The 13118-nt window shown below is 49.3% G+C and overlaps 6 protein-coding genes across 6 annotated transcripts; 2 read left to right on the top strand and 4 right to left on the bottom strand.

Moving 5' to 3' along the window:
• Nucleotides 1-241: 241 nt before the first annotated feature.
• lys1 (saccharopine dehydrogenase (NAD+, L-lysine-forming)) lies at nt 242-1814 on the bottom strand (the record flags this gene model as incomplete). The annotated part of the gene is made up of 9 exons (XM_058466743.1): nt 242-524; nt 583-730; nt 778-874; nt 925-1097; nt 1148-1174; nt 1231-1471; nt 1549-1565; nt 1624-1704; nt 1754-1814. The coding sequence occupies 9 exons, from the start codon at nt 1812-1814 to the stop codon at nt 242-244; spliced, it is 1128 nt and encodes a 375-aa protein (XP_058314589.1).
• A 392-nt stretch (nt 1815-2206) lies between these two features.
• Nucleotides 2207-2929, bottom strand: N7508_008681 (uncharacterized protein; the record flags this gene model as incomplete). Its single annotated transcript, XM_058466744.1, has 2 exons — nt 2207-2745; nt 2884-2929. 2 exons carry the CDS (start codon nt 2927-2929, stop codon nt 2207-2209), a joined length of 585 nt encoding a protein of 194 aa, XP_058314590.1.
• A 2114-nt stretch (nt 2930-5043) lies between these two features.
• On the top strand, nt 5044-7478 carry N7508_008682 (heme-dependent oxidative N-demethylase family protein; the record flags this gene model as incomplete). The annotated part of the gene is made up of 5 exons (XM_058466745.1): nt 5044-5109; nt 5175-5523; nt 6145-6423; nt 6505-7190; nt 7248-7478. The coding sequence occupies 5 exons, from the start codon at nt 5044-5046 to the stop codon at nt 7476-7478; spliced, it is 1611 nt and encodes a 536-aa protein (XP_058314591.1).
• Nucleotides 7479-7600: 122 nt separating this feature from the next.
• N7508_008683 (homoserine dehydrogenase) lies at nt 7601-8764 on the bottom strand (the record flags this gene model as incomplete). The annotated part of the gene is made up of 2 exons (XM_058466746.1): nt 7601-8679; nt 8731-8764. 2 exons carry the CDS (start codon nt 8762-8764, stop codon nt 7601-7603), a joined length of 1113 nt encoding a protein of 370 aa, XP_058314592.1.
• A 297-nt stretch (nt 8765-9061) lies between these two features.
• N7508_008684 (CCDC174 family protein) lies at nt 9062-10216 on the top strand (the record flags this gene model as incomplete). Its single annotated transcript, XM_058466747.1, has 1 exon — nt 9062-10216. The coding sequence occupies one exon, from the start codon at nt 9062-9064 to the stop codon at nt 10214-10216; it is 1155 nt and encodes a 384-aa protein (XP_058314593.1).
• Nucleotides 10217-10917: 701 nt separating this feature from the next.
• Nucleotides 10918-12892, bottom strand: N7508_008685 (uncharacterized protein; the record flags this gene model as incomplete). The annotated part of the gene is made up of 7 exons (XM_058466748.1): nt 10918-11098; nt 11184-11288; nt 11356-11467; nt 11546-11781; nt 11848-11925; nt 11983-12420; nt 12480-12892. Coding segments are annotated over 7 exons (1563 nt in total), but the record flags the coding sequence as incomplete, so codon positions are not given.
• Nucleotides 12893-13118: the final 226 nt, after the last annotated feature.

The following is a 13118-nucleotide window of genomic DNA, read 5'->3' on the forward strand; positions in this document are numbered from 1 at the left end:
GCTGGAGCCAAGTCTTTAGGATAACCTATATACATTTTGGACCCTGTCGTACCAATTTCCAATTTCAAATAGACACTGCAGGTGCAGCCCTTCTAGAAGAAGCTTCTACGTGGCCGAACATATGCCAAGATTGTTGAATTTGAACATGCAACTTTTGTGGTATTTTTCCAAATCGGATTCTATCAATGTACCATCAAATCATATAACTTCATTGTCCATAGCCCTCCAAATTCGAACAAACTTAAGCCTGGTACTCCTTGGGTAGAGTAGCAACCTTCTCATCGAAGAGTTGCTCAGCCTGCTGCCAGACGCGAGCATTGGCCCGGTCGTTGAGAGTAAGAAGGCTGGGCAAGAGAGCGGTACTGAACATTTCAGAGCTCTCCCGGGGGAGGAGAGAGGGCAGGTGATCAATGCTAATCACACTGAGGGGAGGTCCATTGGATTCAGGGAGATTCACAGGAACAGTGGGCTTGTCGAATGTGGTGGTGATGTCGTAGATAGGAATAGGGTTGTGGGGGTTGGTGCTGATGATAGTTAGCAATCTGAACATGCTTATCGGATCAAACTTAAGGGTCAACTTACGTGTCGGCGCTGACGTCGCAGACAACGCTCAAGGTTCGGTTGGGCTTGGAGAGGGACTCGGGGCTCACGAAAGGAGGAATTTTGGCGGACAGATAGATGCAGTTGACGAAAATATCAGCCTGGTGAGAGATTGCCTCAAAGGGACCACCTGGAAACTGTTAGATTGGCAATTTAGTCATAGAAACAATAACAAACCTCCGGCGGTCTCTGCCATATCCCACTCGATGATATTCTCAGCGGGGATACCAACATCGCGAGCCAGCTGAACAGCACCGCTGCCGCAGCGTCCAAGCTATAGAATTATTAGATATTGGATTCTCTGTCGACAGAAAGAGTACTCACAGCTCCAATGACAAGAATCTTGGGCTCCTTGCCGGCGATCTTCTTGCCAGCCTCAAGAGACTGCTTGACAGACTCAATCAGGCGGTCCTGGTTGGCATAGGGGACTTCAGCAGGCAAGGACTCGTTAGGGTTGGTCTGTTGCCATGCCCAGTTCTTCACAGCCAAAGCAGATCCTATTATTGTCTTAGTATTGGTCTAAATAACGATTCTCAAGTGTAGATACCTGCGTAACCGGCGGACCATCCGAAGGCTGTGATAAGAAGTATTAGTAAACTGAGTTTGACCCCAAAGATGTAGAGCTCTTACCAGCAACGCGACGTCCAGAGTCATCAGTGAGGAACTCCAGGTCAAGCAGTGTGCCCTTACCCCGAGGCCAGCGGCTCAGGACCTTCTCCCAGCCACCCTGCTGCTTGAAGCAGTGGGCGAAAGTGACGTGGACGTGCTCGAGAGGGAAGTCATCCTCGGGCAGCTCCTTGAGACCCAGAATGACGGCATCCTTGGGGGCATCCTTGACCCAGGAACCTTCCTCGACGAGAGGAGCTCCAATCTGTATGTGAAGGTATTTAGAACAAGATCGAGGAAGAATACAAATCATCGCGTTAACGTTGGGCGAGCATGTCGTACCTTGGCGAATTCCTCATCTACAGCACAATTAGCCATGAAGTCCAATCAATTGGTTGTACTAGAACTGGGACATACCATCAAAGATGCGCTGAGTGGACCGCTCAACGGTCACATCATACCCAGCATCCATCAATGCCTTGCAAGTAGTGGGAGTCACTGGATGGGTTAGCTGTTGCCCATCACCGTCATTGTAGAAGCAACTCACAAGCAGACCGCGCCTCAGCGGGCTTGGTCTCAGCGCGCAGCCAAATCTTCTGTCCAGACATAGTGAAGTTGTAGGTGTAAATATCAAAAGAAAATTAAAAGAAGTCAAGCAATTGAATGTAACCGCCAATGACACACACTTGCCCCTCCGGTGATAGCGGGGGGGAACGTGGTTGTTCCGTTCCGATTAAATGACTCAGCCCGATGATCGGCCGCCCCCTTACGAGAAAGTTAGGGCATTATCTGTCTTATGATTACGCTGCTTCTTCTCTACGCCGTTTTTTTAAAAAAAAAATCGAATTGAGTTGTGTTGGTAGTCAAGATACCAAGGTGGTTTGATTATGATCTTCCTAGTGAAGCCCGTGTACAGCCTCAACCATGAGAAGTCCATGAACATGCATCAATCATTGGATCAAACATGACAGCAGAGGGCAGACAGTCAATAAGGACAGAACTAAGCACCCTTTGTACGGCTGCGAGTGCGGCTTCCAATAGTATCTCCCGGAATAATCTTCTTCACAGCATCCTTGATCTTGTCCTTTGTGTGTCGACCATCCTTCTTTTGCCCATTGCTTGGATTCTTCAAATCAGCAGAGGCAGCACTGCCATTGGAAGTTGTTTTGGGCTTTTCATCTGTCTTCTGCTTCTTAGGGTCACGCTGTTCAGTCTCAGCAGGCAAAGTCGAAGCAGGAGCCTCAGATGTATGAAGATCACGCTTGACGCCAGTAATTGGTTCGACGACTGGTACCTCATCCTTTGGTCCTACTGTATCTCCGGGATCATTGGCAATAGCGGTGGCATTATCGACACCAGAGGTTTCAGGCTCAAGTGGCTCTGTCTCTTTAGCAACAGGCTTGGATGCGTTGTGTGCCTCTGGCGGTTCGTCGTTTACAGCTTTTCCTGCATCTAAGATTTCAGGTGCACTGTCTGTCTGTGTTGTGTTCAACGTGTTTTGGAATGCATGCGAATGGTCGTTGACGATCTGGGCCGTCTCTAGAACACTTAGTCAGCATCTAACACGAGCAGGTACGAATGCAAAGAACGGCCTTTCTACCACGAAATCCTAAAACTTCGGTATATCTTTCGACCAATCCAGCCTCAACGAACATACAGAGAGATAAAGGTACATACCTGGAGTTGTAGAGGGACTTTGCCCGAGAGCGGCTTCAGTAGCCATAGTGGATAGATGATATCAAGTATCGGAATGGTGCTCCGGATAAAAAGCTGCGATTGGGAGGCACGATGATCGCGGGTAGAATGCGACTGGGATGATTATGGAGGAGAAGATGGAAAGAAGAGAAGAGAAGCTGCGGAGAAGTCGGTTGATTTGGGGGGAGCGTGAGGTGAGGTCGCTCGGTGACGTACTTAGACCCGAGACGCTAACCCCCAGCTGATTCGCCGCTCTAGCTCTCCACGCCACGAAGTTGCGCAAATAGCGATTGGATCGCTAGTGCAGGGGTATACCCCTCCGATATACAACGGGGCTACAAGTTTGTATATAGGGCCACTGGTAACCATTGAGTATCTTCCACATTGACCCTGAACGCGGGTATACCGCTTTATGCATTGATTGGGCCGTACTTTGGCATTAGTCGGGTCTTACTTCGGTCTTTCTTTAGTCTCTCTTTGGTCTTACTTTGGCATCTCGTGTTTAACCTCTTTCTCGCCTCTTTCTTGCTTATTATTGAGTGCCTTGGCTCAAAGCTATCTCGACAGCAGGAGGGGGGGGGGGGGGGGGGGTTAAATATACAGTGGTGGGAAGGGCTCATAGCCATATTGTACACTTCGACATTCCAAGTCACTCCCACAGACGCCAAGGAAATAAACTTGTAAGAGGGATTATTCGGATGCTGGTCAGCTTGTATAAATTCGTTCTACTACTCATCAAAATATTCCGAAGCATGAGATTAGGTCAATCAGATCCAAATATAAAGCTATCTGGTATCTCGGTTGATCTGTATCTAAGAAAATCTAGAAAAAAAAGAGACAGACCCGTCGCAGACTGAATTTATGCAGTCAAGTATGCTATACGTACTAGGACAAATGCGGTTAGTTCATGCTGCGTCCGGATCACGGCATCTATAACCACCATCAGGCCAAAGCCCAGTGAGTCTTGCTATCTAGAGGCGCGAGTTATCCATATCAAGGAAAATGCGTCGCTTTGAGCGCATTCACGATGTTATTGAACCTTTGGAAGAGTATCGTGCTGGAGGCTACCACCCAGTTCCTCGAGGATACATTCCAAATACTAGACGATGCACCCTCTTCTCGGTACTTACAGTTAAGATGATATGGGCGGGGGTCTAGATCCTTTTTAGCGATGCGAGAATGTGGATTATTGACTATGATGATAGCTATGTGGAAAACACAGGATGATTTTCTTCCATCAATAGCGCGGACAGCACTTGAGTTACTCCAACCGCAAGTGTGGAATGAGAAGGTTGACATATGGGCTCTAGGGTATTTGATACTTTACCATTGCCTTCTTCCCCCTTGCTACAAACGAACCACTTTTCCGGGTAGAAACTTATAGCTGTACGACCGACGAGGTTCGTGGGCTTTTCCGATCTCTCATGAAGGAGCTGTTCAGTAATGGCAATCAAGTCTTTGCCATCTACATGAGCGAGAGATTGCCGACTGATTCGGGCAAACAACATACTGAGAAGCTTGCAGATATTCTTTGGTCAGCGCGGCAGGAACGTCCGGGAGACCGAGAATCCACCACTGGGCTTCTCAATTCTTCAAGTTTGGTTAAATGAAGAGGTGGAGGGGCAGAAATAGCATCTCCTGTCTTCTTCAAGTCAGTCTACATAAAAATCTCAATGTAAAACGCGACACGCCTTTGGCTGAAAGACACCCACGTTATACCTAAATAAGAAACCTGGGGATGAACGCGAACGTAGATACAGCCGAGGGCGGATATTCTGTATAATACCTTCGTTCAGGTTCCATGATCTAGATTCCTACAGCTCGATACTGACTATGTGTCCCTTAAGCACATCTCATTGGCATACTTGGGTATCGAAATGGTTGCGTGACAGGGTGATTGTTCCTGAGAGTTCCGCGATCACCACCAATCAAAAGAAACCAACAAGGGGCCCGTGCTACTAGGCACTCAACAAAGATCCCATGCTCAAACAAAAAAGAAGCTGTCATGTGATACATGTAAAACACATTTAACAGTCGACAAAAGTGTGGCTCAAGCCTCAAAGCGGCAAGCAAGGAAAGCCCCACCCAGCGCGCGCTAGATATAGCTGTAGTCCCCCGAGACTCACCACTCCCAATCCCCCCATGGCGTGGTACTCCATCCTTCCAAAGGAGCTCATCCACCTGGAGAGCTGGGCTGCTCGTGTCTTCGTATGATGCGCTCCCTTTCCCGAACGCCCTATGACGCAGTCGCTGACCTACCCCGGATTTCGCAGTTCGTCCTCGGCCTAATCACCATCGGCCCCTGGGCTTTCCTCGTCCTCCTCGATGCAACTATATGGCTTTATCGCATGATTCTCTGGGAATTCCCGTGGATTGGTGGACGCGCTCGGGGTCAACAGCGTCCACGCGCGCCGAGCTTGAGTGAACGGCCGGATGGGCAGCGGAGGGCGTTCGGATTGCGCGGGGTGGAAACTGATATTGGTGAAAGTGATGGGGACCAAAGCGATGGGTTGATATCGAAGCGAGAGAACGATCGCGACGAGTCGCGAAAGGCGAATGTGAATCCTGTTGGTGTCAATCCACCTTCAAGTGGAGATGGGGCCTTGAAACATAGGGGCACGAGTCTGAATTGACGATCTGGTTCTCTAGGTGTGAGAAATGACGAAGCTGATGATTTTGTTATTGTTTTCTGCCTGCGCATACGGGCCTCCTGTGGGTTCCATAGTCATGGAGTTTGAGCCTGTTTACCCTTATACCTATGCGCATTGTTTGTTTGTTTTATCATCATGAGAGCGATCCCCTTTCCCCTTTTTTCTATGGCTTCTGCTGGGGTCCTATCTCTATCATCTGATATCACGAGTTGACTGGCACGATCGGGGATTGTACTTCTATATGTCTCCCTGACGCTTCAGGGAGGATTGTACAACAATACTCGCACAATGTAACCCATTCTTATACATACTCATATCTGGCCCTCTTGCATCTGCCTATACTTACTATGTTATCTGAGTATCAACCCCGCCCAGTCAACTCGGCTGTGTGAGTCAATGAGCGGCAACTAGCGGACGGTTCCGCCAGTCAAAGCGGAGGGTTCATGATAAGCTCCAACTGCAGGTGGCTGTCACTGCGGAGTCCATGCGGAGTAGAAATGAGTAAGAGATATAAAATCTGGTTCCAGCAGACCCTTACATTGCTCTGTGGCATACCAATCCCTACTTTACACACATACATTCGAGACTACAGGAATGGCGGAACTTCTATATAACAAACTAGATCTGGTTGGACCATGGCACACCATGCCTTCTATGAGTTATCTCCTCTGTGCTCTTATCATGGGTCTGTGTGTCGCGGCCTGGAAAGCTCGACAATATCGTTATACTTGTGCGACAGTGAAGACAAAGCCAATTCTATCGGACAAGAAGGAACCGGTCATTATACCTCTAGAAGGATTTGACTGGGAGAAAACAGAGCCACTCCAGTTTCGACCATTTCAAGGCAAAGAGAAGTTTAACCTAACCATGTGTGAGTACTTGTTAATACTTCTTCTACATATATTGTATCATATCAAACCGCACAGAACATAGCTCGGCTAACATCTACAAGCAATTGAAAACCTCGACCCATCAGAGCTGATCCCAATGGACAAAACATACAAAGACCGCCTGAGCCTCCGCAAATCAATCCTGGACCAACACCACGATATAGCAGTAGCAGTCAACGACAAACCGCAAACCCAAGATCCTCGCACCCGCAGCGCCGTCAGCGAACTCTACACATTCATACTAGGCAAATACTTACCAACCCGCTACCCAAGCATGTTCAAATTGAAAACAACCAACTCAACCCCCATCTTCGAAAACCTAGTTACAGGAGCAACATATCCAACAATCCTGTGTCCGACGACACCGACAATCCAGGCCCTAGAAATCCTAACCCAAAGCGTCGACGAGGAATTCCTATTTCTCCTACCAGAACTTTCACCAGAAGATAAAGAGCAACCAAAATACATCCTGCAAGCTTATGCAGCCTGCTTTCCATCTGGTTTCAATACCCGCGAGAAACTCGGTCTACGACTGGCCGATATCCACAATCCCGTGCCGGGGTATAAAGAGAAGATCGAGCGCAGTATGGATCGGTTCTTTACGCGGATCGAGGTTGGAAAGTTTGTTCGGAGGGTTAATTGGAGTGTGACGATTGCCACGGACTTGTTTGCTGCGTTTGGGGGGACGCATGCTGTTGTTGGGAAGAAGGAGGATGCTATTCAGCCTGGGATGCTGGATGTTGATGAGGTATATCGCTTGAAATGGTTGATTGTGGGTTGTGGGATGGTACTGACGCTGACATAGACTGTTCTTCGGTGTGAGCGGCAGACTTTGCATCGGATGCCGAAGTCTGAGGCGCTTGTCTTTGCTTTTCATACGTATACCTATCCGATTCGGCAGATTAAGGATGAGGGGCTTGGCGAGGATATGGCTGTTGCTGTTGATGGGTTGAGGAAGGGGAATGTGCCTGAAATGCATGTTTATAAGAAGGGGGATGTATGGGGAGAAGCGTTGAAGGAGTTCTTGAGATCCTAGATCTAACATATCAAGATGGAATCGCTTGGTTTGAAACAAACATGCTTGTAGATTTCTAGCAAATCTTCTTTGTATACAATGTTCAAGTTCGGCTTTATTTTTCAAATCTCGCTATCTAACATTTAACGCAGGCGCTCAACAACCTTGAGCAGATCAGCAGAGACACCCATGGCGGTAACATCACCACCGGCACCGGCACCCTGGACAATCAGGGGGTTGGCACCGTACCGCTTAGTGTAGAAGCTAATGATGTTGTCACTGCCCTTAAGACCAGCAATAGCGCTGTCCTTATCGAAGTACTGCAAGCCAACCTTGACAGCCTTAGCAGCAACATCAATGCTACCAACGTAGCGGACAACCTTGCCCTGCTTCTCAGCAGTGTCCTTGATGTTGGCCATCTGGGCATCGAACTCAGGAAGACGGGTCATGAACTGAGTGATACCATCCGCAGAAGAAGGTAAGGACTCAAGCTCAGCGGGAATGAGAGACTCAATGGGGAAGGAGTCAGGGCGGGACACCTCAAGACCAGCAAGACGGGCGAGGATGGTGAGCTTGCGGGCAACGTCCATGCCGTTCAAGTCGTCACGGGGATCGGGCTCGGTATAGCCAAGCTCCTTGGCCTGGGCAACGACGGTGCTCCACTGAGCATTGGAGGAGCCGGAGGCGGGGGCAAAGGTGTTGAAGAGGAAGGAGAGAGTGCCAGAGAAGACACCCTCGATGCGGGTGACCTCGTCGCCGGTGGCCACAAGGTCCTTGAGTGTCGAGAGGACGGGGAGACCAGCGCCAACGGTGCTCTCGTGATAGACGAGGGCCTTGCCCTCGGTGGCGGAGGCGAAGATGTCCTTCCAGAGGGAAAGGTCATCGGAGAATCCCTTCTTATTGGGTGTCACGACTGACACGCCCTTCTTGAGAAATGTGGGGTATTGGCGGGCGAGGTTGATGTCAGAGGTGTTATCGACCAGGATAGCGCGACCAGGGGCGGAGGCAAGGTATGTAGCGATCTCCTCAGCCTGGAGAGCACCCTTCTTGGTCAAGGAGGGTGTAGCGGAAGCAGTAGCCCAATCGGCGGCGGGGATGGCCGGCGAGTAGGAAGGGCTGGGGGAAAGAAGGGTTTGGGAAGAGCGGGCAAGGAGGACAAGCTGAGGAGCATTAGGCAGGCGGGCAAGCTGCGAGAGGAAGGCAGTGCCAACACCTCCAACGCCTGGTAGTCATGATTAGAATTGAATTTCACATAGTAGTGAGGGGCATTTACCAATGACACCAAGGTAGATGGGGTTAGCGGACATGATGTGTACTAATTGAACAAACTTTTGGGAATATCGAGTCAATTGCTGTTTCTGATGCTCAATTAAGAGTTTAAGTATCAGATTAAAGCTGAGAAACACTTCAATTGAGTCAAACGATCGGATATCAGGTGGGGCGCGGGGCTGCGAACATCGGCATTAGTCATCCGGCAAAACTATATGGCGGTGTAGATACGATTACGCCTTATCGATAAGGTCGCAGGTATTATTGTTGCAAGTTCACGTTGGCCGATCCATTGCCTCCTCTTGACATTCTGCTTCATCCACAATTTCGCGATAATGTCTGCAGACAAGAACTCCTCTCTTTATGGCCAGCGTCGCCAAAAGGCCCAGTCCAATGAAACAACATCCTCCAACCTCGCATTCGCGTCCCAACTCTCTTCCCTCATTTCTCAAGATTCCAACTCTACCTCCGCACGAGGTCGCCAGCGTCCTTCCAAGAACCCAAAGTCAGACATCTTCTCAAAACATAACAAAGGATCCCTAAAGCGAGCCGCAGCCGACCTTGCAGATGACAATCGGGCACTGAAGCAGGTCCACAAAAGCAGCAAGGATCTCGGCGATATCGATGCCAGCGCTCTGGGCCGATCCCGTCGCCGGATGGACGAGAAAGCGCGCATATACGATGACATGAAGAAAGGCCATCACCTTGCCGAGGACAGTGACGATGATGACCAGTACGATCCATCTCAGCCAGAAGATTACCTGGCGCGACTTCGGCGCAAAGAAAGAGAAGGGCTAGTGGACTTTGACCGCAAGCATGCAGATGAAGAAGAAAATGACCAAGATTTATCGGATGACGAAAACACTTCTATCATTTCTTACGAAGATGAATTTGGCCGGACGCGCCGTGGAACGCGTGCCGAAGCTGCGGAAGCATCCAACGCTATTGATGAGGCGAATGGGGGGAGAGTTGGTCAGGAACGTTGGCGTCCTGCTCGTCCTGAAAATCTGATCTATGGAGCTGCTGTTCAGGCCGAGGCTTTCAACCCTGATGCTACCATTGTGTCACACATGTCCCATCTCGCTTCTCGCCGTGACCGTTCTGCTACACCGCCGGAGCAGAAGCATTATGATGCTGATTGGGAAGTGCGCAATCGAGGAACTGGATTCTATGCATTTTCGACCAATGAGAAGGATCGTGCCCAGCAGATGGAGGAACTCTCTCGGGTTCGAGAGGAGACTTTGAACAAGCGCAAATCCAACAAGGAACGATTGGAGCGGCGCGAGGCCACTATAAAGTGGCGACTGGAGAGGATTGAGGAGTTGAAGAACAAGAAGATGGCTGCAAAGTTCATGACGGAGCTTGAGACGACTATTGTCCCTACCCAGCCAGCTGAGCAGGTCAAAAAAGACGAGCAGTCCAACAATACTGAACCAGCCGGCAACGCTGGACAGGTCCCCCGCTCTGAGCAGACCGACAATGCCGAATAGGTCGGCAATCCAATAGGACAACCTGAACACGTCGGCAGTGAAATACGCAAACCTGAACAGCCGACAACGTCGAACGAACCGAGAGCCGAGAAGACCGAGTGAACACATCCCAATGCACATTGTGGCCCCCCAAATCCAGGGCCACACCTACCCACATTTGAATAATGTCTATGATACCCCCAATGTACAATTGATCCCCAATTATTAACACAATGAACGATTAGCGAAGCAAATATCAGAATCCTTCTTTGTTGAATAGATCAGAGCAGAGTAGTTCTTAACGTATATGTCAATCCACAATTGGAGCAATGCCCAGGACAACACTCAGACATTATAGACAAAGACCAGATCTCAATCACAGAGCAGAAAAGAACTTAAATCAGCATCCAGTACTCAATAGCCAACATCATTATAGAAAGAGCCAACGACTTTTAAATTGATTATCGCAATCATAAGCATCATCTCATCACTCATAACAGCAGAAATCAAATTCCACCAAAGCGCAAGGCTAAGCAAATCCCATCAAAATCATAAGATTATTAGTTAATGCCGCCTGGTATAAGATCTATAAAGGTCATGCATGATATCGAGGAATCCCTCAGCATCTACACCACACCATATCACGTTAAACAGTTAGCCAATGATACATATACATATACATACACACATCGCGAGTCAAAGACGCAGGGACAAAACATACCTGATGCAGTCGTAAACTTCAAAATATGATCCCCATGCCTATTCCTTGGAGGCGAGTACTCCTCCGCCGAAATGAAGATAACAGGTTTCAGACCGCGTATGTGGATTGTTGTTGAGTCGTGCTGCTGGAACAGGCGTGGTTTTACGATGTGTTTTGTTATGAAGGCTGTCCAGACGGGTGTTCTAGTTACAATGACCGGTGTTAGCATCGGAATCAGAGGTACAATTGTAGAGGGAGAAAGGGTTGGTGTGGTTGTCTTCAACTTACTGTCTCATTCCGCCTTCCATTATCGATGATTGGAGACGTACAGCTCCTGTTTCTTGGTCTTGGTAGACGCGGAGAGCGTGGGGGTATTCGTCGTCGTTTATCTTACTGTGTTTCATCCTGTTAGCTGATATTCTTTCTGGGCCCGGGTGCTTTCATGGTGCGGCATTCTCACCCTCCGAAGATTTCATCTTCATCTTGAAGTTCGTGATCTAGGATTTGACGGAGAGGGTGGCCTGCGTCTTGGGAGCGCAGGGCGATGAACGTATTATGGAATAGAACCATGTCTAGAACATACAGTTAGTATGAATGATCTTGTCAATAGAGATACATTCCATTCCGTTGTCAGGTTGGATGATACTAACCTTCCATAGTAGTAAACTTAAGCAAAGTCCACAAAACAAGCTCAGTCCCAGACTTGCGTCGTCTACACAACCGAAGACAAGACCGCTCTCGCAAAATCTCAAGCAGATTGAGAGGAAGGCAGAAGTATTCACTTGGTCTATTACCGCGGCGAGGGGTCTTGCACATTATTCGGGCTCGGTGGTCTTTTTCTCGTAGCCAGAAGGATACGCTCATGTCTGAATCGTCGTTGACGGATCTAGGTATAGACATTGGTATGTTAGTGATGACCCGAATACGTATTGTACTATTGGTATCTGCTTACAGCTTCAAAAGTTCTTCAAAACCCTTTTCTCTGATTGCTTGTTTGACTCCTGGATGGTTTTCGCCTCGACAATCAGATCTACAAGCAGATGCATTAGCAAGCATTGACAAGATGCATATGGTAGTGTATACTTACGTCGCAGATACAGGCGGGAGAGGAGTCTTCGTATCGCAAGTCCCGTATACCTCCTTCGCCCAATGGTATTTGATAGTATCAGAGGCAGTGGAGCGACTAGTGCCATTGGTAGCAGTAGTATTAGTCGTAGAAGCAGGCGGCGAGAGAGGAACATCCGGAATAGATGACGGGAAATCCGAGAAATTGCCCGAAGAGGGCGATTGCGGCGATGTAGGGGATGCATGGGAAGGACGCTGGCGGTCGAACGACCTTTGCCGGCGACCAGGATTGGGTCTCCGATCACCGACAGGACTGGGCGTCTCCGCGCTGCTGTTTGACGGATGTCGGCGACCCATTGACATGCGCCCCAGCTGGGAAGCGAGTCGGCTGTCCTGGATGGAGAGGAGGGTGTTCATGCCATTGCGGAGGCCGTCGAGGAGCGGGGAGCTGTAGTGCTTACTGTGGGCGGGAATGAGTACGATGTCTTTTTTTTTACGTTTGTTTGGCGGACTACCTACTCTTTCGCCATCTCGCTTAGCTCTCTAAGCATTGCTTTGTACTTGGCCAGGCGGGTTGCGAGCGTGTATCTCGATTCGTCCCAGAAGAACCGACTGAGGGAAAGCCATGTGTGCTTATAAGTATCCGGTACGACAGCCGGGCCGCTGAGACGACCGAAGAAATTGACGATGTCCTCGAGAGTGTATTTCAGACTTGCCTGCACCATGCTCAGATCGGGTTGGATACGGGCGAGATTGAGCTGACGGCGGTAATCCTTGCCTAGGTCTTCCAGGATTGAAAGCAATGAGCTTATGGCGTATAAGTCCGCGATAAGCGATGTCACCTCGGATGAAATCTCGGGGACTGGGCCCCGGAACATTGCGAAGCCAGCAGCGACATCTTCGGCGTTCTCAGCAGATGTGCGCAGAGCCATAGTAGAGACGGGTCAGGCCATGGAGTGGGAAAGTTGGGAAAGTTGGAGGGGTATAAAGCCAATAAGCTCACATAGACACAATTAAGATTGTCAAAAACCCCTCACGTGTGCGGCTCTGGCATCCCTGTGAGTCTTTGACGTGTTCACGCGGGAATGGCGGGGCATAGTGGAGTGTCTCTGCATTTGCAGTTCTTCGCGAGGATGCAGACACAAAGGCATAGGGACA

Source organism: Penicillium antarcticum (genome assembly GCF_028974205.1).
Source record: "Penicillium antarcticum strain IBT 31339 chromosome Unknown utg000009l_segment0_segment0, whole genome shotgun sequence".
NCBI classification, from domain to species: Eukaryota; Fungi; Ascomycota; class Eurotiomycetes; order Eurotiales; family Aspergillaceae; genus Penicillium; species Penicillium antarcticum.